This window comes from Hyaena hyaena, unplaced genomic scaffold, assembly GCF_003009895.1.
Source record: "Hyaena hyaena isolate Hyena2069 unplaced genomic scaffold, ASM300989v1 scaffold_1224, whole genome shotgun sequence".
NCBI classification, from domain to species: domain Eukaryota; kingdom Metazoa; phylum Chordata; class Mammalia; order Carnivora; family Hyaenidae; genus Hyaena; species Hyaena hyaena.
This window is the reverse complement of record NW_024081846.1, coordinates 248,578-273,731: the sequence shown is the minus strand read 5'-3', so window position 1 is coordinate 273,731 and position 25,154 is coordinate 248,578. Positions and strand designations below refer to the sequence as shown.

Here is a 25,154-nt window from a genome sequence, read left to right as displayed (position 1 = left end):
TTCATATATACTCTCTCTCCTATTCTTTAAAACAACTGCTTGAGATGGATGAGAATTCTCACTGCCACATTCAGGATGAAAAAAAAAAACAAAACAGTGACAGTTTAAAGATTCATTTTATGGTATATGAGCTAGTGACAGAGTCTTGTCAAGAACATGGATCAATGCAATTCAACGACACTTAAAAATTTACCTGATGAGCAAAGAATCTGAATAGACATTACTTCAGGTAGGAATTACAAGTGGTCAAAAAGGCATTTGAAAAGATGTTCAACATTATTCATCATGAGGGAAATGGAAAACAAAACCACAACGACATACCACTTTACAACCACTAGAATGGCTAGATCAAAAAGTCTGATAACAGCAAGTGTTGGTGAAGATGTGGAGAAATCTTACATTGCTGGTGGAAATATAAAATGGTACAGCCACTTTGGAAAACAGTCTGGAAGTTCCTCAAGCAATCATGGAATTATCATGTGACCTAGAAATCCCACCCCCTGAAGTATACGCCAAAAGAAATGAAAACATGTCTTCACCAAAAACTAGCACATGACTGCTCATAGCAGCATTATTCAGAATAGGCCAAAGCTGGAAACAATCAAAATCTCTGTCAATGGACAAATAGATCAACAAAATACAGGATAGCCATACAATGGAATATGCATTGGTCATGAGAAGGAATGAAGTACTGAAATATGCTGTAGAACAAGTGAACCTTGAAAGCATTGTGCTAAGTAAAAGAAACCAGTCACAAAAGACTTCATGCTATGTGGTTCCACTCATATGAAAGTCCAGAACAGGGAAATCAATAGAGACAGAAAGTAGATTGGTGGTTGCTTAGGTCTGGAAACAGTGTGTGGGGATAAAAGAGTGATTGCTAGAGTGTATGGGATTCTTTTTGAGGTGATAAAAAAATGTTCCAAAATTGACTGTAGTGATGGTTGCATCCTTGGTGAATATACTAAAAATAATTAACTTGTACACTTTTCTTGGTGGGGGGGAGAGAAAGAGAGAGAGAGCATGCACACATGTGAGTGTGAGCTGGGGAGGGGGAATAGACAGAGAGAGGGAGAGAGAGAATCCCAAGCAGGTTCCACCCTCAGCAAGGACCCTGACATGGGGCTCCATTCCACCACACTGGGATCATGACCTGAGCCAAAACCAAGAGTTGAACATTTAACCAACTGAGCCACCGAGGCGCCCCAAGTGGTCCACTTTTAAATGAGTGAATGGTATGGAATATGAATTATATCTCAATAAAGCTGTTTAAATAAATTAAACTTTTTTAAAAAGTCAGGCCAGACATAAAGAATGAATTGTACAGCTACTTTGGGTCGGCTGGGGCTCACTCCTCTGGCCCTGTAACCTATCTCAATGGTAGTGTTCTAGGGAATAATGCAGAACACAGCCATGCAGGCTTTGAGAAAGCCCTAGAGGAGAGCATAAGACCCTCCAATGATAACCCTAAGAAGGTGGAAAGAGCCTTTATGGGAACGGAAAGAGCCTTCCTTTATTAGGTACCATATGGTAGCAAAAAATGTTCCAATCTGCACTTGGGAAGAGAAGTTGAACTAACCATCCCATTAGATGAAAAACAGCCCACGGTCTCTTTTAGGAAATAAAACATTAGAGATGCACCAAAAGGCAGTCACTGGACTTCATATCAGTGTGGCAGTTAGGTGCTTGAGTAACAATTTAAATATTTTGAGTCAGTGGAGCAAGCTATATTTGCGAAATAGAGAAATATAGCCAATTGTGGTGGGACCCATTGCAGTGGATAAATAGGCACCTAACTCTGAGTCCAGAATACAGAAAATGCTGAAAACCTTTTAGGACTTTTACCTTCCAATGTCCCCTTGTTGAATCTGCATAAATGGAGAGAAAGACAATTTAAGAGCAGTAGTGGTCCTATTTCAATCAGTTTTTGCTAACAAAAATAAGAGAACTCAAATTAAAGTTCTTAACAATAACCATTTTCCCATTTTACATGAATTCAGAATATAAGATAAGGAAATTATGTCACTTTTCTAAAGCCACACAGCAAATTAAGGATCAACCTAGGATGAGGACATGGCGTACCCATTAAACAGAGCTGTCTCCGGTCATTTCCACTAACCCTAATCTCCAGCCAGCCTGTGTTCTTTGTGGCTAAACACTGTCAGGAGAGACTTTTCTAAAAGCTGTTATGACATTTAAGGTCACTACTTTGGCCTTGTTTCCATACACGCCTGATCTTTGGTCTTTCCATGTGTCATAGTTTGAGCTGGACCCTCAGTTTTGCTCAAGCCACAAAGACCCTGATGATGAACCCTTACTGATTGGAATAGTAAGAAAGCAAATTGCGACAGTGTAGTTAACCGTTGGGAATGCTACATATCCGTAAATGCAGTTTCTTAGGGTAAGGTTGTCCCTATCTCCCTCCCTCACACCCCCTGGACTGCCTTCTGAACTTTCTTCTTCCTTCAAAATTTCTTTCAATTTAATCAACTCAAATGATATTGATGGACTGTCCACTGTGTGCTTGGCACAGTATTGACTCTGGAAAACAAATACTGGGCTAAGGAGACAATGGCTTGTGTCCTTGGGGAGCAACAGAGCAGTGGGGAAAACAGCCATTTTTTAAATGTAATACAAATAAACACCACAGAGACATAGCACACACAACCCACTATGAGAAGTGCCATGAAAGAGAAGATCACAATTTAATTAGCTCTACTAGCAAGAACCTGGGTTCCAATGGGAGAGGGAGGAAGGCTTTGTTGAGGAAGTTACTTTTTATCTGAGAACTGAAGGCTGATAAGTGTAAAGTATGGGGGAAAATATGTGGAAAGGGTGTTCCATTTAGAACAGTTAGAGTAAAGAGCTAAAAAAAAAAACAACTATTTTCCCAGATTGTATGTGATTCAGCTTATTTCAATGCAAAGGTTCAGAAGACAGGAAACAGATCTTAACTCCTCAATGGCCAATACTCCAATATATCTACTATATTTTACCATTTTTAAATAGTTTAAAACCCACATTGATTTATGGTATTTATAGCTCTTCTTAGAATATATACTTGTTACTTGGTTTTTTATGGCCTAGTGTATAGTTTATCGACATAAATGCTTTGCATTCATGATTTGCTGGAGTTCTCATGAACGCTCTTTGGGCCACTGCAAAACCAGAAATCAAAGTGTGGAACAGACACATGTATTCCCATAGCTGAGTATGTGAACCCACTCCTGCTGTGCTATCCTGTAAGGAACAATGGACATGGCTATTTCTCAAGTCTTTGGACTGTAGATTTATAAAATGCCAAAATTGCTTAATCCTAATATCTCATGTTCTATTGTGGACAAATGCAGCAGAAAAACAAAAACAAAACAAAACAAAATAACCTTGCTGCTTTCTTTTATAAACATTTGTTGTGATATTGAATTTGGCCTAGCAGTCATTTGCACTTCTATTCTGAATAGACTCTTTTGGCAATGGGACTTACTATAAGAATTTTATTTAACTGCTAGCCCTGAGTTCTCAAAGTTCTCTATTCTGTTAGAAGAATAATCTCACGATATAGGCAAGAACTGCCGTGGTATTTTTTAATTGCTTGGGATCTTATTTACAGGTGACTCTTTGTCAGGAGCATGGATTAACTATCCCCCTGTTGTTGTTGTTTTAATTTTATAATGTTTTATTTATTTCTGAGAGAGAGAGAGACAGCATGAGCAGGGTAGGGTTAGAGAGAGAGGGTGACACAAAATTCGAAACAGGCTCCAGGCCTCTGAGCTGGCTGTCAGCACAGAGCCTGATGCAGGCCTTGAACCCATGAACAGCAAGATCATGACCTGAGCTGAAGTTGGACGCTCAACTGATGAGTCACCAAGGCGTCCCAACTTAAACAGTTCATTCTCTTCTTTTTTAAGACAAAGAGATATATCTCAACATATTTGTGTACTCGTATATTTTCAATTGTGTAAAGCTGAGTATGGATTCAAGAAAAACATTGTGCTAAGTAAGCAAAACTGCCTCTTACAGTGTTATATATTCTACATTGCCCATTGGCTAATATCCAACATCTAGTACTCTTAATGTTGAATGCAAGGCCTCTTACCACCCAGCCCAGCTTCTTTATCCCCAGACACTTTCTTCTTCCATCCCCATCTCTCCCATATTCTAGCTCCGCCTAACTAATTGCTATTCCCCAAATATGCCATGTTTTTCTAAGCCTTGTGCTAGTCCCTCTATCTGTCTTATTAATAAAGCCTATTTATTTTTTAATGTCCCTAAGACAAAGTAAATTGCTGCCTTATGTATGTTTTATAACTGCTATTATATTACCTGTTTTTATACAATCATTTGCTTATGCTGCTGGAAGTTAATAGACCCATTCTATATTTTTTAGTTCTATGTCTCCTACAGTGCCTAGCTCAATGCCTGCCATACAATAAACACTGAAGAAATGTCTATTGAATCACATTAAATAAGATTCTAGACACTTCTGTGCAATAGATCATTTCCTTCACCTGGCTTCTTCCAATCTACGTTGTATATTCTTCAAACTAACATTCAGAATGATCTGATTACAGAGCATAATTCTCCCCAAGAGGTGGGGGTATTTTCATTAGTCTCGCCCATTTTTTTTTTCTTGCAACGTCATTGGAATGAGTTGAACATGCAGCCTAATTTCACACACAGAGCAGTCTCTCTGTTCTTATCAACCTTACACAGCCTTTGAAGCCCTCAGTGTGCCTCTGGCCTTTGCCACAAACATGAGGTTCAAATTCCCTGTGATGGCCATTGCCTTGGAGGTTGCCATGATTGCTTTATTTGGAATCTTTATTGAGTATGATACAGAGCAGATGAATCTCCATCCGCCCAACACTACCAACTCAACTAAAGTGGACAGATTCCTTGAGTTACATTCTTGTGAGTAGGCAATTTACTTATTATACGTTTTGGGGGTTTTAGAATGTGAACCCATTTTGGGGACTTAGAATGTGAACTCTTTGAATTCTGTAATGACTTGAGTGCCACTGTGGAGTACCCTAGAGAATTTATGATACTTATGAGTGTGGAGACTATTATTATCAGTTTATGCTGAAGTATCTGGTCCATGGCAACTGGTCTCTGTAGTTAATGTGTTTGGATAGAATCTGTGTCTATTAAAATATCAGTACAAGAAGGCAAAAATTAAAGTAATTGATCAATCTTTTGTGTTAATTACATCTGCTAAATGACATTCATTTCTCCTTAAATTGATCCCTAGTTTTGTAAGGTATAAAAATATCACCCACCACCCCTCAAAACAACAACAATGCAACAGCAGAGTCAAAGGTAATTTTCAAGGAAAGCGTAGAAACAAAGTGAAGTATTGAGAAGGGAACTTGGATTTCATGTGGGGGCCCTAAGGTTAAGAAGTGGTATTATCGAAGTAAATGGATGTACTCTAGGTTTTATAATGCTCTAAAAGGAAAGCAGTTTGTTCCTTCGCAATGGGAAGAAAAGTGTGAGCACCTAACATATTTTGAAAGCAGAATCCTTCCCTGGGAATGGTAGCTGATGAAAAGAAGGGATATAGTTCCAAGTTTGACAGAGAAGGCTCTGAAATAATTAATATAACAATAATAACTACCATTAACTGGCTGCCTCTTACGAGCCAGACATATTCATTACATCATTAACCAAACAGGAAGGTGGTAATATATCCCAATTATATACATTGCATTTTTAATAAGGCACACATAAATTTATTATTTATTAATTTATTAATGATTAAATTTGTTAATTTAATGCTTAAAATAGTAGTGATGTTTTTTAAAGTTCTATAGCATATATTGAAGCTTTTTAAAAACCATACAATATTTGTTCCCTCAGTCCTGCATTGTTTGTGGAAATTTCTATGATGGGGGGGTATTCTCATACAGACATTATGACCTACAGCTGCTGAATGACTCAGCCATATTATCCCTAGTTAAAATATTTTGTGGAATAGCCTTAGAAGCTACATGATTATGGTTACACATATATATTTTTTTGTTCTACATTTTCTATATTTTCCCCTACATTTCAAGTTGACTCACACAAAACTTAGGTGACAGTGTAAGTCATTAGAGAGAAGATTGTTTAACATTCTTTGATTAAGAAATGTTCAAGTCAGACCCTTCGGGGTGCCTGCCTCCTGCCGACTGGGGGAATTCCAGTATGGGGAAGGCTCTGCTCTTGCATAAGGAGCCCACCGTGTGTTACAATAGTTCTCCATTTCATTGCGGCAAAGGTTTGAGTTTTTCACAAATAGGTAGAGCAGAATATTAATTTATATTTTAAGCAAAGTCACTTAGAGATGAGTTTATTCATCACTTGAATCCTGCTATGCTTTTCTGAAGAGCGATGCAGTGCCTGCTGTCACACAGCCCATCCCAGGGCACAAACATGCAAGTATGTGGCACATTTGAATATAATGTTTCATGTCCTGAATGACTCCACAGACACTCACTTGAGGACCAAGCAGTATTCTATGATTTTAGGTCTTCATGGCACCTGGCAAAGTACTGGTCACTCTGCTGAGGCAAATAATTTGACAAAGAGTGAAGTTTTACTGTGACTGTCCGCTAATCCTTGCTAACATGCAGAGTAGAGAAAAAGAGAGTTGAAGGAGAGGCCTGTCAACATTTTATTAGCAATTCCACACACACACATTTTAAGGATCTATGGGACATTAAAGTCACGTCCATGATTATTTTGTACTCTGTTACGTTAAAATCCATTGGTTTCTGTGGCACTTCAGTAGAGCTTTTACCAAGGTGAGATCTTGTTATATTGTGCATCAATCATTTGAAAAATACTGATTCACAGTTATGTAAATATTCCAAACATGGACATATGTCATCATGTAATAACAGAAGAGGATACTTGTTAATATCACCAACAGTCTCACCAGAAAACCTTTGGGAACTATCAGGAAGCTGATAAGCTCATAATAGCAGACACAAACTTTCTGAAATTCTAGGTGTTTTTTTTTAAAGTCAAACTGTATTACTGGCAATAAATACTATTTATTTGTTTCATTCAAATGACAGCCCCCCTTCATTCATTTTTCAGACAATGTCAATACTCGCCTGAAAAACCATAGTTTATGTTATTTACTTCAAGTCAAAATAGAGTTCTATGGAAAAAAAATTGCTCATTCAGTTAGTACTCAAACAATAAAAAAGTGCTATTTTTCTGAGATGACCATCATGTCTCAGCAGTGTTTTATGTATAATTGCATTTCAGTACACTAACTCATACAGAATATTAAAAAGACATGTAGAAGGAGATCAGTATTTAAATTGATCAGTAGTTAAAAAGAACACAAGATCCTGCCCAAAGCAGCACCATCTAGACATGCTGGGCATAAATAGAGAGTTAAAAATAATAATGATGGTAATAGTAACTCATTGAAATAAAGATAAAAGAGCCAATGAACCCATAGAAATATTCCCCAAAGTAAGTAAAGGGAGAAAGAGGAAGCTCTTCCTTACAGAAGAATGCTGACTAATTGATACAAAAAGAGTAATAGACATAGCAAATTATAATTTTAAAATTTAAAATGTAATAATTGATTCCAGCAAGGTTCTTCAATGAATGCAAAAACCATTAGGTAAATTACTGGAGAATACACATCTGAAACAATTGCCCCACAGACTACTTACCGTTTTCACAGCATAAGGTACATTTATGGTGAAGAAATCTGGCAGAACAGACTTACCCAAGTGGTCAAATTTACCGTCACCAATAATAGGACAAAAAATTATGCGCCACCAGGTGTGGCACAATGGGAAGTACACCACACGACCTGTATAATATTCTTCCTGGAATACTTAGTCTCATTCTAATTATGGTGAAACAGTCAAACAAATCCAAATTCTGGTACATTCTACATAAAAGACAAAACACCACCACCAATAAAAAGCCTGTGGGAGAACTGATCAAAATTAAAGGAAAATAAAAACACATGATCAATAAACAACAACAACAAAAATGTATGACCGTTGAATGGATAAGGAGTTAAAAATCCTACAGAAGAACAATTTGGGGACATTAGAGAAATTTGAATATAGATACTATACTATGTTAGATAGTTTTATTGTATCAATGCCATATTTCTTGGATGTGATGATGGTGGTATGGTTATTTAGGAGAATGTCCTTTTCCTTAGGAAACTCATGCTAAAGTGGCTGGGGAGCAAAATGTCATCCTGCTTTCAAATGGTTTAGGAGAATATATACATATATATCTGATGAGAAAGAGAGAACAAATATGGAAAATATGAACAACTGATAAATCTAGGTGACTAGTACAGAGATGTTCATTGTACTATTTTTCTAAATATTTGAAATAAGAGAAATTAAAATGTTTTGGAGGTGGGGGAGGAAAGATACCACCCTATGGATACCTTTCTGTCGGAAAAGATGAGTTCAGAATATAATCCCAGTGGTCCCAAGGACTGCTAAAAAGCTACATGCTGGCAAACACCAGGCCAGCGCTCATCCATTAAAAAAAAAAAAAACACGAAAGCCAACCAATTCTAATTGGCCAGTTGAACAATTTTCAGCACTTGATGGAGAAAAAACAATTTTTCTGAATAAGGGCCTGATAGTTTCAGTCAGATGGATACTCAGTGGCCCTCACCAGTGATCCATTTATTCATGCTTATCTGAGGTATCTCCTGAAAAGCTATAGGTGCCTGACTTTCTGCCAGGGTCTGTTAGGGACAAAGCCACATCATGATTCTTGCTGTCACACTTGCATTCACTTTCTCCTGAAAAAGTGCCTTATTGGCAGTGCCTGCGCAATACTTTATTTGAATAAATGACATGTGAGCACATAGAGTGGCAAAACAGACATATACACAAGCAAATGAAATAAAATAAGAGGGGATATGCACCATGTTACAGCTGTGACCAGTAACACTGTGCAGAAGATCTGGTTCTTGACAGATGTATACAAGTTTGTCAGGTAAAGAGGTGTTAGGTTTGGGATGGAGAGGACCTTCGAGGGAGCAGACATACATAGGAAATAGAGGGAAAGGAGGGGTCTGTTTAATTTGTTTGGTGGTAGTGGTGGTAGAAGTGTGTTGGAATCATCAATCCTATTTTAAACATGTTGAGTTATCAGAGCTTGTAAAATATCCTAGCACAAGGTAAAGGTGTAAGTAAAACAACAAAAATACCAGACATTGTCACATTTACTCTAGAGACTAAAATCACACTCTACCAAGAATATGTGATTCAGACAAGTCTTGGCAATTCTTAAAACCTGTTGGAAGATGTCACAAAAAGAAGGTTCAATCTCCTTTTTTCCCACAGAGAATCTTTACTCCTTTGATGGCCTTCTTGCACCATAGAACTAATCTCATGGCCCTTTCTCTAATCCCCACTCACAAATTCTTAGAGCAGGATAAGAGGGAGTACATAATCCTAGTTGTTTATGGTTCTTTCTTACCCATACTTTTTATACAGAATCATGATCTATCAAGAGCTTTCATAACTTTGTAAGCTATCTTTAGCAACTTAAATAATAGATGAGGTTCTTAAGCCCCCTTGTGGCAAAACGCAAGAATAAGCTTTGAGGGGAAATAAAACAATCTTCGCACAGTTAATATATACATGGTCACTTATATTTCGATAACCAAACAGGTCCATGCTAGTTGACCATTGCCCTTCATAGAGCTTGTAAAATACCAATCCCAAAGTTGTCTGGGTAGATATGAGATGAGGGTGGGCATTCAAAACGCTGGCATAAGTGAAATAGTCATCAGTCTGCCTTATCTAACTAGAAGGACCATGGAGGATTCTTCTGAGACTTCCCTCAAAGCTGCTGATAAGGGACAATATTCAGATATATATTGTTTCCTTTCCCATCCTCCTCATACTTCCTTTCCTGGGAAGCAGCTCCAGTGAACAATAAAATGGCCAAAAGGCTCATTGCATGGATAGAGGGGTAAGAGTGAACAACACTGGTGTGTGCCCAAACCATGTTTGGACTGTTCTCGTTCTCTTTATTCTTACATTTGCTTTCTTCGTTAAGAACTTAGATTGACTTCTAGACCACCAAAGGGCCCTAGTAACTCAATCTATGATGCCAATCATGTCTGCCTGTCTTGTTATTTGTCATAGAGTAATTAATACCTTAGGATAAATCCCCAATGCCTCCAAAAAACCTTCAAGAAGCCTTGAAATGCTGGGTACTTTGGGAGTGTCAACATCTTCATCTACTTTTGGGTGGGATCACCATCACATATTAGTTTATCAAATTTAATTTGCAAAGTTTGAAATAAGTGTGATATGCAAGTTGTGACAGGAGAGAAAGTCAGGAAAGTTCTGCAGAGAGGAATGAAGGGAAGGTTGACCAGGAATCAGTATTTAAGAGGCATTAGCCTGAAAGAAGTTTATTAGGGAGTGCCTTAAGTATTAACTATGTAGCAGGGAGGTTTGCACGGGAAAACGCCACGGGGAATCCTGAGCTGGGATTATCTAGTTTCAGGTGGTTCTTCCCTGAGGCCAGGGGATGCTCATGTGAGTCAGTTATTCGGTACAGGCTACCCCAGGAAAAGGCTGTGACCTTGACAAGAATATTTCCCAGAGAGAATTGAGAGCTTAAGACTCTCATGTAGCAGCACTCCCTACAACCAGCGAAAATGGAAAAATAAAAGTTCTCCATTTCTAAAGGGAGTATCTGGGCAGTGTGTCACAGCATCTCCTACAGTAGACAAACCTGAGTGTCGTAGTCTCCCAACATCAAACACACGGTCTCCTGAGCCTAACGGTAGGACAGCGGTAGAAGGTGCCAGAGGTAGAAAGAGCCAAAGGGTCATGTCTCTGAGTGCCTGGGAGGCCAACACTCTGCCTTGGTTATTTTTCCATCCATCTCTACAGTGCTCAGTGCAGGGAGGAATTGGCAGGGTCAGGCCTGGATTAAAATCCTAACCCCACCCATTAGACAAATTCATTGGATTCTAACATCGGTTTCCTTTGAGATAAATTGTTTAGGCAGGTGCTCCCTCATGCCTATTTCCACTTAAACCCCTGGCCACAATGATTAATATTAACACAACATTTGAATGTTTTATTTTTTTCTCTCTGTTATTATATTTGTGTCCAATATGACCTCAATTTGCTTTGTGTATCTATTAGGTTGAACCACAAGAAATTGCCAATAGTTGAATCATTTTCATTGGTAATGTGGCAAATGCTAAAGTTGAAGCATATACAGAATGCTGTGTGGAAAACAAGAGGAAATATTAGTTTTCCCTGGGAGTACTGGGAAGGTCTGCAGGAGTGGGTGATGTTCGCATTGTTCTGTGCAGTTTTCCTCAGGTAGAAATTAATGGAAAACTCTTCAGGGAGAGGATGAAAAGCACACAGGTATGAGAGCACACAGTATTCCAAGAATAACTTGAATACTTGCCCAAGGTCTCATGACTGGTAAGGAACCAAGCTTGCACGGAAACCTAGCCTTTGGCTACCCAGTTAATGCTCTCCCTTTGCGTGTTTTCTGTAAAGGATGTAACATTTAGTAAATGGGATATACTATGATGTCACATTTTCTTAGTTCTCCCTTAATGCACAATTTTTTCCTCTACTTTTTTTTCAGTGTTCCAAGATGTACATGTAATGATATTTGTTGGATTTGGCTTCCTCATGACCTTCCTGAGACATTATGGCTTCAGTAGTGTGGGCATCAATCTACTCATTGCTGCTTTGGGCCTCCAGTGGGGCACTTTTATGCAGGGGATCGTGCACAGCCATGGAAAGAAAATTCACATTGGAATCAAAAAGTGAGAATCCCTTACTTTGCAGCCATTGTGTGTTCAGAGCAATTGTATCTCTGCTTAGTCTCTTGTCAGTCAGCCTCTGAACCAGCTGGCACATTGTCCTCCTTAGGCAATAGAAGATTATTGGGATCCCAGGATGCAAATCAACACCTTGCTCTACTGAGTAGGGTCATACATTCATGTCTTTGGTTTGACTTTAAAGACACAAGAAATCCCCTTTCATAAAAAAATTATTCCTTCCATGTCAGCTACAGGGGGCAAAAATCTTCCATTAGTTATTTTTTTTACGTTTATATATATATATATAACATTGTAGACTTTTTAATGTTTTTTTTTTAATTTCTGAGAGAGAGAGAGAGAGAGAGAGAGACAGCGTGAGCAGGGGAGGGTCAGAGAGAGAGGGAGATACAGAATCGGAAGCGGACTCCAAGCTCAGATAGCCCATCAGCACAGAGCCCGACACTGGGCTTGAATGCAGGAACTGTGAGATCATGACCTGAGCCAAAGACAGGTGCTTAATCGACTGAGCCACCCAGGCATCCCTCTATGTTTACATTTTGAAAGGTGAAAACTGTAGAAAAGAATTCATTTATCAGATCAACAAAAATAAGGAAAACTTTAATGAGATCAAGAACAGGTAGGTAAAAATAAAGGAAATATTGGAGCAACTAGAGAGCATGGCAGATAGATGGAAGGTGGGAGTGTGTGAAAGGGCACCTGGGAGAAGCGCCTGATGGGGAGCACTGGGGGCGCGGGGCTTGCATTCTGGATAAAGTGGTGCTGTATTTCATCCCAACTCACAGTTTTATGTTGGGTGTGCCTTATTCTTCAATGTATTCTTTCCTTTTTTCCCTTAGCATGATAAATGGAGACCTCAGTACAGTCACAGTCCTGATTTCTTTTGGAGCTGTCCTGGGAAAAATAAGTCCAAGCCAAATGCTGGCCATGACAATACTAGAAATTGCTGCTTTTGTTGGCAATGAATATCTGGTCGGTGAGATATTTAAGGTAAAGATTAGAGGATTCATATTTACTAGCTTTGGACATCAGTTCTGGTTACACCTAATGGATGATCACTCTACATAGGGACAAACATCAGTGAGCATGATAGCACAGCAAGTGTAATTACACCTATCACTTATTCAAGTGCCTATCATAAACGAGGAGTCTTATCAACATTACCTCATTTCATTGTCACCACCACACTATAACCTAGGTATTATTAGTTGTTGCAAATTACAACTAATGATCACAGATACTGAATGACTGTCCCAAATACGGATTCAAACCCAGATTTTTTTTTAACTCTACAACTCTTCTTATTACATTATGTTTCCTATCAATTTCCATTCTTATTTATATTACTACTAGTAAGTGACCTTGCCCTTCCTAAGTCTTTTGTTAAAGCCTAGATCAAATTTTTCCCCTATGAATCAATGAAAAACTCATTGATTCCCCTGAGAATAATCAATAGAATATTTCTGAGAACTCTCCAGTATTGAACATTTAATTCAACAGCAAATATTTTTTTTAAGATTTCTTTAAATTCTTAGTTAGTTGGGGTGGCTCAGTTGGTTGAGTGCCTGACTCTTGATTTTGACTCAGGTCGTGATCCCAGGGTCATGGAATGGAGACTTGTGTCAGGCTTTTCACTGGGCATAGAGTCTGTTTAAGATTCTCTCTCTCTTCCTCCCTCTGCCCCCTCCCCTGCTCATGCTCTCTCTCTCTCTCTCTCAAATTAAAAAAACACCCTTCAGTTAGTTAAAATACAGTATAATTTTACTTCCAGGTGTATAATACAGTGATTCAACACTTCAGCACAACACCTGGTGCTCATCACAGCAAGTGCTTTTCTTAATCCCCATCACTTATTCAACCCATCCCCCCACCCAACTCCCCTCTCAACAGAAAATATTTTTGACAACTTTCTAGGTGTCATGTGACTGTGATTCTGACAGACAAAACAGTGAAGGTCCCTGTCTTCATAGAGTTTACAGTCCAGTGAGACAGACATCAAACAGATAATCACGTATCACCTACCCACCTATAGGCATGTGCATAAACACACACACACATACACAAATATTATTATAATTTGCAATACATGCTATGAAAAATAAGTAGAGGGGGCTATGAGAGAACATAACTGGAAGAACTAACTTAGATAGTGGAATCAAGGAAGACCCCTCTGAGGAAGTGACAGTTCCTGAAAGGCACGTAAGAGTTTATCAACTAAATAAATAAATTAATAAATTTGTATCATTTTCCTACTTCAATGGTACTTAATAAGTATAATAGGAGCTAGGCATCAGGTTTGGCACTCCAAACTTTCCCTCTAGGGACAGGAGAATGTAGAAAACTGTATCAAATTCATGGAGTGTTCTCAAGAGGGAACTAAATACATTACTTCAAATGAACCTTGGACCTCAGCTGGCTTTCATGCCATCATATAACAGTGAAAAAATATGGGAAAAGACTCAAGCTTTTTAAAGGTCAAGTCTTTGAATTGTAATAGAATGAGCTTGAACTGTAATGTCAAATGAATGCAAAAACTTTCTTTGTTTTGAAACAAATGCAGTCCATAATTATTTCACTAAGAATTCCCTGACCTGGAGAAGTAACCTAAAAAATTAATGGAGTGTCCACAAAGACCTACTACTTTACAAGCACGGCCTAAGTCTCACCCATAACTGTATTAGCTGGGTAATATTTCCCACTTTACAGAGGCAGAGATCCAGAGAAATATGGTAATTTGTCTAACATCACATCACAAGGAAGTACCTGACCTAGCACTGAAACTCAGTTCTGTGTGTCTCCAAAGCCTGTATTTTTTTTTTAAATGCATTATCCTGTTTTATCCTCCTTTCTCTTACATATCCTTTCTTTCTTTTATTAATTTTTTAAATTATTGTTCAACCAATGAAGAATCCTTTCATTGACTTTCCTCTCACAGTGAGACTCAATCTCCCCTCTAATAACATGAATGTTTTGACCTTCAGGCCTCTGACATTGGAGCATCAATGACGATCCATGCTTTTGGGGCCTACTTTGGCTTGGCTGTAGCAGGTGTCCTGTATCAGTCAAGCTTGAGAAAGGGGCACAAGATGGAGACGTCTGCGTACCACTCAGATTTGTTTGCCATGATTGGTGAGTAGAGATGAACTCATGTGATTCAGTCCCCAAGGCAAACTGCCTCCCTGGAACTATCTTCCATTTCCAGAACTAATATTCCTTTTTGTGGTTTCCTGCAGGAACTCTTTTTCTGTGGATGTTTTGGCCCAGCTTTAATTCAGTCATCGCTGAAACTGGAGAGGAACAGTACCTAGCCATCGTAAATACATACTTCTCTCTTGTAGCCTGTGTGCTAACAGCCTATGCGTGTTCCAGCCTCGTTGAGAAGAGAGGCAAGCTCGATATGGTAAGTGCATACTAACCAGAGTGGAAGTTTCGTTAAGTGACGTTGATGGTTGTTCAGATAAACAGGTCATTTCTGCCTTGCTGCTGGGCTGCCACAGGATATCACAACATTGCAAACCTTGCAGAATATTTTGAAATGAACATTCATTTGTTTCTTCATCAAATTTGTGTTGTGGCAAATCAAAAAACTGTCCTTAAGGAATTGACGTCTATTAGGGAATATAGTCATGCAAATTTGATGTATATTTCTTTAATGACAGAGCTGGCTGTCTCCAAGTTCTTAGAAAATTTTCCGTAGAAACAGGACTTGCCAAAAGTAGAAAAAGAGAATGATGAACATGGAGGGTGCAAGTTGATTTTGTTTTCTTAAGCTGCAAATATCCCTCTCAAAGGAACAACAGCTAATGACAAGGTGGGATCCTGAGTAGGACCCTGGAAAAGGAAAAGGACATTAGTGGGAATACTGGTGAAATTCAAATAAGACCTTTAATAGTATTCTATCAATGCTAATTCCCTGGTTTCGTGATTATGTAAGATGTTAACACTAGGGGAAACTGGGTGAGGGATATGTGGAAACTGCAGTATTTTTGCAACTATGACAAGAGTCTAAAATTACTTCAAAACAAAACATTTTTTAAGATCCTCCCAAGTTGGCCTTTTGAGTTTCTGGCCTATTAACTAGAGAAATGTCAGTGAAGGCGTAATCCACATATCAGTGGCTCTTCTTTTTCCAGCCTCAGAGAAGAAAAGGATATTGTAATTTCTTCAGGCATAGCTAAGGACACGGATTTCAGTGCTGTACAAATTCTTTAATCAAAGACAATTAAAAACAAGAAAAAAATCACACAGGTATAGCTCAGTCCTCTTTTACAACACTGATGAGCTGTCCTCTGTAGGCAGATCAGTGACAAGACGGTCTTTCTGATGAATTTGATAAAAGGAAATTGGTCACTCTTTCCACCATATTTAAAGTTTCTCAGCACAGTGACACTTATGAAGTTTGTTGTCTCTCATATACAAACATGTGCACATTTTGGTCCTCTGTATTACCTTTTTTGAGTCTGGAATATCATGGACTGGGCAAAGCACACAGCAACCACAGACCTCTTTTGGTTTATGATAACCACAAACCGAATTCCCAAATTCGGCATTCCCAAACTGAATAAATAGATATAACACTACGAGAATAATTGCACTGTACACTCCCAAGTCTTCCACTACAACCTCTTTTGTGTTCCTTACGTCCCTCCCCAAACTTGTCTCACTAACTGGACCACTCAGGCACTACCAAGGAACCCCGGCAAGAAAGGTATCAAATATTAGCTGCTTGGAAGAAACACCTTCTGTAATTACAAAGAACCATATTTTTAGAAAAGAATCCACAGCCCTTTGAACTGAAGAATGTGCCATGGAGTCCACTGAGCCCTAGATAGATTCCTTCATTCCTTCTGAAGTCTCCTTCATTCAGCTCACTCCATTTGTGTTTCTGTGCTCCACGCAGGTTCACATTCAGAATGCAACCCTTGCTGGAGGAGTTGCTGTGGGCACTTGTGCGAACATGCAGATCCACCTGTATGGTTCTATGCTCATTGGGAGCATTGCAGGAATTGTCTCTGTGCTTGGGTTCAAGTTCCTGACTGTAAGTATGATCGTTGCTCTTAGTCAAATTTTGATCTTCACCATTGTCTTCTGATATCCCACAACAGAGAAAAGCTGAGAAAATTCCTTTCATCAGCACCTCTCCTTGTTTCAGGGTCATTTTCCTTCCTGTTAGAAATACCACTCACATTTCAGTGTACAGTGGTTTCTCTCTTCCCTGACTCCTTCTGTGTACCAGAAAAGAATTTGATATTAATTATTTATAATTAATTATAGTGTGGATGGAATGTTAAGTACTTGTGTTACTTTCCTCAGAGCAGTTCCATTAAAGTTTTTGTTGTTGATGTTTGTTTTGCACAATTAAAGACTCTGTGTCCTTTGAAGAGGAAGAGGATTTTGAATCTGACTAGTAGGTAAGAAGGAGGAGGACTTGAAATCACTCACCTTCAAATCCATCTACTAAAAACTGACATGAGTAGTTTTGCCACCAATTATTCGGACTCTGACTTAAGTGTGATTTAGATATGAATGCAAACTGGGCTACAGATAAAATTTTCCTGCCTAGTCACTGTCTTCGGTTATAAAACTCGATATATCTAACAAAATAACAAAACTTCTTCTTTTACAATTTTAGCCATTTTTTACCACTAAACTGAGGATCCATGATACATGTGGTGTTCATAACCTGCATGGCTTACCTGGTGTGGTAGCAGGCCTCGCAAGCATTGTGGCGATAGCCATGGGAGCATATAAGAAGTGAGTTAAAAAGGGTTTTCCTGCACCCTGAGGTTTGATAATTTTTTTATGGTTTTGTTTTTGTTTATCTGTTTATTTAGAGAGAGAGAGAGAGAGAGAGAATCCCAAGCACGCTCTGTGCTCTTAGCGCAGAACCTGACCCAGGGCTTGACTTCACAAACCATGAGCCAAAATCAAGAGTTAGACACTTAACCAACTGAGCCACCAAGATGCCCCAGGTCTGATGTTCTATCTCACTCTTGGAGGAATCTGGTAATGAGAGAGCTTTTGCTTTAGCAATCCAGTCCACAGTTCGTAAGTACTGTCCTTACTGAAGCAAAAGAGACACAATTGAGAGAACAGAATTGTATGGGAAGATGGTCTTAACTAATGTTACTAATATTGGTTGGCTGGTTGGTTGGTTTGTTGAATGGTTTTACTTAACAGTGTTAATTTAAATTTTTCTACCACAGGCAAGTGTCTCCTAGCAAATATGGCAATTTGATAATCCCAATTAGAATACAGTAGACTTGCTCTTTTAGTTGCTGTCACCAAAATGAAGGAGAGGGCATCTGTGATGAGCTGAGCAGTGATTTTGTATAATCAACACATAGAAGAATGAATTTGCATAACGTAGAAAGCAGCTGGATATGGAGAATCAGGAAGACTGGCATATGGCTTGGTCTTTGCTATTATTGACTAATTACGGGGCCTTACAACTCACTCAGTCTCTGTGGTTCTCAGTGTCCCCTTCTGTAAAATGATAGAATCACACTATTTAGTCTCTAAAATCCCTTCAAGCTCTAATAGACTTAGATTCTTCCCAAAAGGGGCATAAGGGTTTAAATGGCTAGAGGAAGAACAATTATCAGTCAAATCCAAGACAATAAAAGTAATGTCATAAACCATCAGTTGTCACTTTTACGCAACAAGATTGGAACAATTTGATATGAATATCATCCATGCAAAACAGTTAGGAAGATCACAGAGTTCAGATCACTCAGAGATTAAGTAAGAGCATCAAAATGCTCAATTTTTAAAGCCAACTGAAAGCATGATAAAGTGAATCCATTTGAAAATGCATCAAAGTGACTCGACTAGAGCTGAATAATTTGAAAAGAAAAATCTCTTTAATTTTAACATTAAAATTCAACTCTGTTGAGACCAGTAATGATAAATATTTAAAAATTAGTTTAGGCATATTTTCTACTCAACAGAAATTTGCTTCTACTTTCATGTGTAGAGTTAACCCCTTTCTTCTGTTTGTTTTCCTTTTCTGCCCCCTTTGCAAATTTGGAGACCAACCCCAGAATTATCCACATTTTTTTGCAGTTCTCTCGGGTACTTAACATCTGTTGAGACTAAATGCAAACATATTTGAATGTAAATCAAACACGATAAAAGCATGAGTCCATGAGCTCAACTCTTAAACGCTATAGTGTGTAAACATTTGGCAAACACATCTTAAGATGTCATTCATGATTAGACATAAAGGAATTCTTTTTTTTTTCCTTTTTAAAAAATTTTTTTACAAATAGTTTATTGTCAAGTTGGTTTCCATATAACACCCAGTGCTCATCTCCACAAGTGCCCTCCTCCATGCCCATCTCCTCCCCCGACCCACATCCATCAGTCCTCAGTTTGTTCTCAGCATTCAAGAGTCTCTCATATAGACAAAGGAATTCTTGAGCATCATGCCTGTACCAGTTTCATGGATGCAATAAAACAAGCCTATCTGGCTTTCACAGGCTGGGTCTTGCTGGGTGGCCAAATTTTGGGAAGGTGCCATGGTTGAGAGTCTAGTGCCTGGGTATGCAGGTGTGGCAACCACTTCTCGATGTACTCAGGGAGATTTGGGGGGTTGTTGTTGGATGATGAGCCTTGGAAGGTCTATTCACATGGGTGAAATCCACATACATCTCACATAAGTGAAATTCATATACATCTCACACACCAGATGAAATACTTTTGCCAAGAGCCAAGACTATTTACTCAGATGTTTCTATTCAGAATATTAAAATTCAAATCAGGTTTCTTGGTAAGCATTGAATAAGAAGTATTCTTAAGAGACATATGCATACATTATGGCACCCTAATTCTAATAATGCTCTTAATTTTATTAAACCTCTTGTTTTCCAAGCCGATTTTATCATGGACATCTTTCAAAAAAATATATTTTTTAATGTTTATATTTGAGAGAGAGACAGAGTGCAAGCAGGGGAGGGGCAGAGAGAGAGGGAGACACAGAATCTGAAGCAGGCTCCAGGCTCTGAGCTGTCAGCACAGAGCCCGACATGGGGCTCAAATACAAGAACCATGAGATCATGACCCGAGTTGAAGTCGGACGCTTAACTGACTGAGCCACCCAGGCACCCCTAAAAATATTTTTTAATACCTTGGAAAAGATTTTGGCAATTTCTGGTAAAATTAACAGGCTGTTTACAAAATAAAAAAAATCAAATGAATAAATCTATATTCAATATTTGACCTCACTAGTAATCAAAGAAATGCAAATTAACACAAGTTACCAATTTTTTAGCTACGAAATTGAAAGGTTAAATGAATAATAATACTACATGGTGGCTAAAGTAGAATAATGGGAATTTGAATTATTTTTGAATTATTAATTATTTTGAATTATTTTTCTACTTGGAAAAGCCCTGAAGAAGTATATAAACTTTTACTAATAATTTCATTTTATTTTATGGAAATTATTGGACAAGTTCATAAGCATGTTCATAAGGGGATGTGTTCTCACAGCAGTTTTTAAAAGCATGAAACATTGGAAGCAATCTAAGTACCTAACAGATAGAGCTATAATTACAGTACATTTTACAGGGTAGTACTTGGTAGCAATTGAAATTATGATCCAGGTCCACATTTACTGACATCAAAGGACACTGATGATTTAATGACAAAATTCTATTTATTTTTTGTTTGTTTATTTATTTATTTTGAGAGAGAAAGAGCATGCCCACCCACATGTGAGCAGGGAAGGGGCAGAGGGAGAGAAGAATCCCAAGCAGGCTCAGTGCTGTCAGAATGGAGCCCAACATTCAGCTTGACTCCATGAATCATGAAATCATGACCTGAGCTGAAATCGAGAGTTGCACGCTTTAACGGACTGAGCCACCCAGGTGCCCTGGGAAAATTAATATTATAACATGATTGCATTTTTGTAAAAATATATGTTTATATTTTACATTTTATTATGATTAAGATTTGAAGGAAATTAAATTTTTTCCTTCATTTTCTGGATTAATGGTTTCTCATATTTTTAAAATGCTCATGTTTTACCACTACATTTTTTTATATAGTAGAAAAAATTTAAACCTTTCAAATAATGAGAAATCGGAGTTTATTGCCTTCTCTCTCTTGGATGATGAAGATGAAACTCCAAGACACTCTCATTTTCCAAATGTTTTCTTTCCCATAAACAATCAATCCTTCAACAACTATTTATGAATTGCCTGCTAAGAATGAGGTACTGTGCTAAAAAGGTATTCACATACTAGTCCTCATTAACAACCGTATGCATTTCAATAGTTTTTATTACGCTCTTCCATTCCCAAAAATTATGGTTTGTTTGTTTTTTTACTAATTTTATTGTAAGGTAATCACTTCTAAGATGACTTACAGAGATTTTTTTTTACTATATTCAATGAGTTGTCTCTATGATATATGCTAAAATTAACTTTTCTGATCTTATTGATTTTTTTAAACTTTATTTTTTTAAGTTTATGTATTTATTTTGAAAGAGGAAGGGGGGAGAGAGAGAGAGAGAGAGAAGGGGAAGGGTAGAGACAGAGGGAAAGAGAGAATCCTAAATAGGCTCCTTGATGTCAGCACAGAGCCCAATGAGGGATTCCAACTCACCAACCGTGAGATCATGACCTGAGCCAAAACCAAGTCAGAGCTTAACCCAGTGAGCCACCCAGGAGCCCCTGATTATTGATTTTTTAAATTAAATTGCAATTGTTTCTTTGGGGATGGGGTGAGGAAAGGTGGCAGCTCATGTTGTACATTACTTCATCCTCAGTGCCTGAAAGAATGTGGCACAGAGAGAGTACTCAATAAATATTTGTTGAATGAATCAGATTGGAGATCAGAACCCGGTACCATATTTTTAGAAAATATTAAACTCTTTCTAAGTTAGATCTTTTCATCCCTCCTGAAGACAAAAGTAATTTTTGCTTCCATGCTTATAAGGACTTTTTAACATTGCTCAAGAATTTTAAAAGAAAATGAAAACAGGAAATAAAATTGTAACAAATGTTTGTTTGCTGGTGTAATGCTGCCCTCTGGCCTGCAGATGGCTAGCATCCACTCCCTCAGGAAATGAGATTTGCTTGTTGGTAGCCTGGAAAAACATCACTCTTCTTTTCTTTTGGCTTCCTAGGTCTAACATGGCCATGCAGGCAGCTGCGCTAGGTTCTTCCATTGGAACGGCAGTTGTTGGAGGACTGATCACAGGTTAAGATGAAAAGAAAACACTTCCATGTACCTCATTTTGTCAGCATAATAGATGATAAACATATGGAGTGGTAAATTTGAAAATGTTCAAAACTTCTGAGAGTAATCATGTAAATTCAAGGGGATATTTTATAGCTATCTATCTATGTATCTATCTATCTATCTTTCTTTAAGATTTTATTTTTTCAGTTATCTTGACACCCAGTATGGGGATCAAACTCACAATCTTGAGGTCAAGAGTCTCTACTGAAAGGTAGAGCCAGGCAGGTGTCCCTTATCACATTATTTTTATTACCTGTGCAAATAGGTTTTTCTTTTCAGCATCATAATTGACTTTTTTCCTCCCTCTTCTCATAGGCTTAATTCTCAAGTTCATTGTCCATGGACAGCCATCCGAGGATAACTTCTTTGATGATTCTATTTATTGGGAGGTACTGAACAGTGTTCTTTTTTTAAATTTAAATTTGAGTTAGTTAATATACAGAGCAATAAGAAGCAGAATTCTGTGATTCATCACTTTACATACAACACCCAGTGCTCATCACAAAGTGCCCTCCTTAATGATGATCACCCATCTAGCCCACCCCTCACCCACCTTCCTCCAAAAACCTGTAGTTTGTTCTTTATCCCTAAGAGTCTCTTATGGTTTGTTTCCTTTTCTTCTCTTCTCCCCCTCCCCCACTGCCTTTGCCTTCCCATAGATTCCCTGTTGGCTCAGTGAATAGGGCATGTGACCCTTGATCGAGACATTGTGAGTCCAAGCTTCATGTTGGGCAGAGGGTTCATTTACAAAAAAGAGAATTCAGCCAGATTTAGAATAACTTTAAAAAAATCCATGTTATTTCTTCATTATTTAATTGTGGAACTGCTTTTAAGAAATCAAGACTTTATCCCTCTTTGGAAGACTTACACACACAGGTTTTTATTCTTAGATGTGATGGCCCAATGTTTGAATAACTGAAGTTTATCCCAACAGTTTAATAAAGACTATGGTGGGGTTTACACTCCTACTTTTTTTTTTTTACAAAAGTTATTTTTTTTAATGTTTTATTTATTTCTGAGAGACAGAGAGAGGGACAGCGTGAGCAGGGGAGGGTCAGAGAGAGAGGGAGACACAGAATCTGAAACAGGCTCCAGGCTCTGAGCTGGCTGTCCGCACAGAGCCCGATGCGGGGCTTGAACCCACAAACCGTGAGATCATGACCTGAGCTGAAGTCGGACACTTAACCAACTGAGCCACCCAGGTGCCCCCAAAAGTTAATATTTTTAATAAGATACCAGGAAGATGAGTTTTGGTTTCTACTATTGTTAAATTGCCTGCAAATCTTTAATAGTAGGGTTTTTGAGACTCCCAAAATGCTGCTCTTAGGAAGAAGCAACCAAATTTAGACTTTCCTTCTTGATTTCTTCCTCATGGAATTCAGGAATCAAATGTAGGAAAGCTATATTGCTCCCTGCTACACTGTTCTAACTATGGATGTTAAGTGATGGCTATATTAGTGAAAGTTTTGCTCAACACAACCCTAAATGTCTGTCTGGCATCCTTTAGATAAAATCAGATAAACTGCCTATTTATAGAGAGAAGTTGAGACAATGTGTCCAGGTGGATAAAATCAGAAGTTATGGTCTTTTCCAAAGCAGAAAGGACATGAAGAAAAGAAAGAATTTAGTTGGCCAATGTCTTTCGCTCCTCTGAGAGGAATAAAAAGCTACTCATAAAAATAATAGGAATCCTGGGCGGTGGCATGAGATTTTATATCATATATAGAAGTGGGCAAAAGCAGGTAGAATATGGAAGGCCAAAGAATCTCATGAGAGGTTTTATGAATAACAAAACATCAGCTTCCTTGTATCCTCCAGTGTCTATTCATTACTCCACTCACATTTCCCCCAAATTATTTCCTGCAGAGCTGAAGAGTGATAGATATTTTGAGGTGTACAGTGGGACTTTCAGGGATAACAGGTTTGGGAAAGAGAATGCAGTCAGGGTGAGTGAGATAAATATTTTTGTTCTTTTATTTTTCCCCAATGCAAACAACTTTTATCCTCAGTTCTCTGTAAGGTTGGATAAAAATTACAGAATATACCTTTGTTTCAATACTAATCTATGACAGGCCAAAGTGAAAGAAACTGGAAAGTGCCCTAACCTTGTTTTCTTTAAATGTCCTCAAGGTCAGCAAAGAAGGCTATCATCAGCACATGTGACAAACACAACCGTCCGGAACCGAAAGACTAAATACCTCCCATCTTCCAGCTTCCTTTCCTATTATCTAAAATCATGTTTAAATTTTTTAAAAGGCAGCATCCAATGAGAACATGGAACATAATGGATAGGTCCTGAGCCAAAATGTCCAATGTAAAATTTCTTAACATAGACTGGTACTATCTCTTGATACTCAATGAATTGTTTAGTTGGAAGGATGTGGCTTATGAAACAGATAAAATGTTTTCTCTTTTATGAAACAGTAAAATGGATTCTCTTTAGGACTCCCAGACTACTTCTGCTGTGAGTAAGTAAAGGGTGAAATTCCATGTATATTTTTGTATATATTTTTTCCAATAGAGGTAAATTTACAAAAAAATCAACACTTTGATTGTGTCAGTTTCTTAATATGCATACTATGTCTTCAATCCCAAAGATTATAAAACTGAAGCCAATAAAACAATATGTAAGAAATCTATATAAGAAATATGAAAGAAATGTATTGTGTAGAGCAAGAATATGATTGTTTTGGTGGTGCTTTCTTGATTTGAAAATAGTCTAGTTAGTAATGTTATGTCTTTGCTTTAATTCTTGTGCTAAATTCCTTCTGCATGTTTACTATTTGCAACAAGAGCTCAAATGCTATCTGACCAAAGTCTATTTTGTATAAAATTCCAATAAATTAAATATTATTTTATTGTAAATTAAAAGTTGTCTTTGGCTCCCCTTTCTTTGGTAGTTGGAATTCATTTTAGTTACAAGTATACACACACACACATACACACACACACACACACCTCATATTTAATCCATATTCAATTCAAATAAATTGTTACTATATATTTACTACAAAATAATCAAGTTAATGTCTCACATTATAGGATAAGTTTTAAAAAACTAAGTTTTAGAAAAGGTTCCTAACATAGT

General features: G+C 37.9%; 1 protein-coding gene across 1 annotated transcript; it reads left to right on the top strand.

The window, feature by feature from the left end:
• Nucleotides 1–4,754: 4,754 nt before the first annotated feature.
• RHAG (Rh associated glycoprotein) lies at nt 4,755–24,866 on the top strand. The gene is made up of 10 exons (XM_039222909.1): nt 4,755–4,911; nt 11,620–11,803; nt 12,658–12,808; nt 14,800–14,947; nt 15,052–15,218; nt 16,719–16,856; nt 17,451–17,572; nt 21,951–22,024; nt 22,382–22,455; nt 24,197–24,866. Exons 1-10 carry the CDS (start codon nt 4,755–4,757, stop codon nt 24,227–24,229), a joined length of 1,248 nt encoding a protein of 415 aa, XP_039078840.1. The 3' UTR covers nt 24,230–24,866.
• The last annotated feature ends 288 nt before the right edge of the window (nt 24,867–25,154 follow it).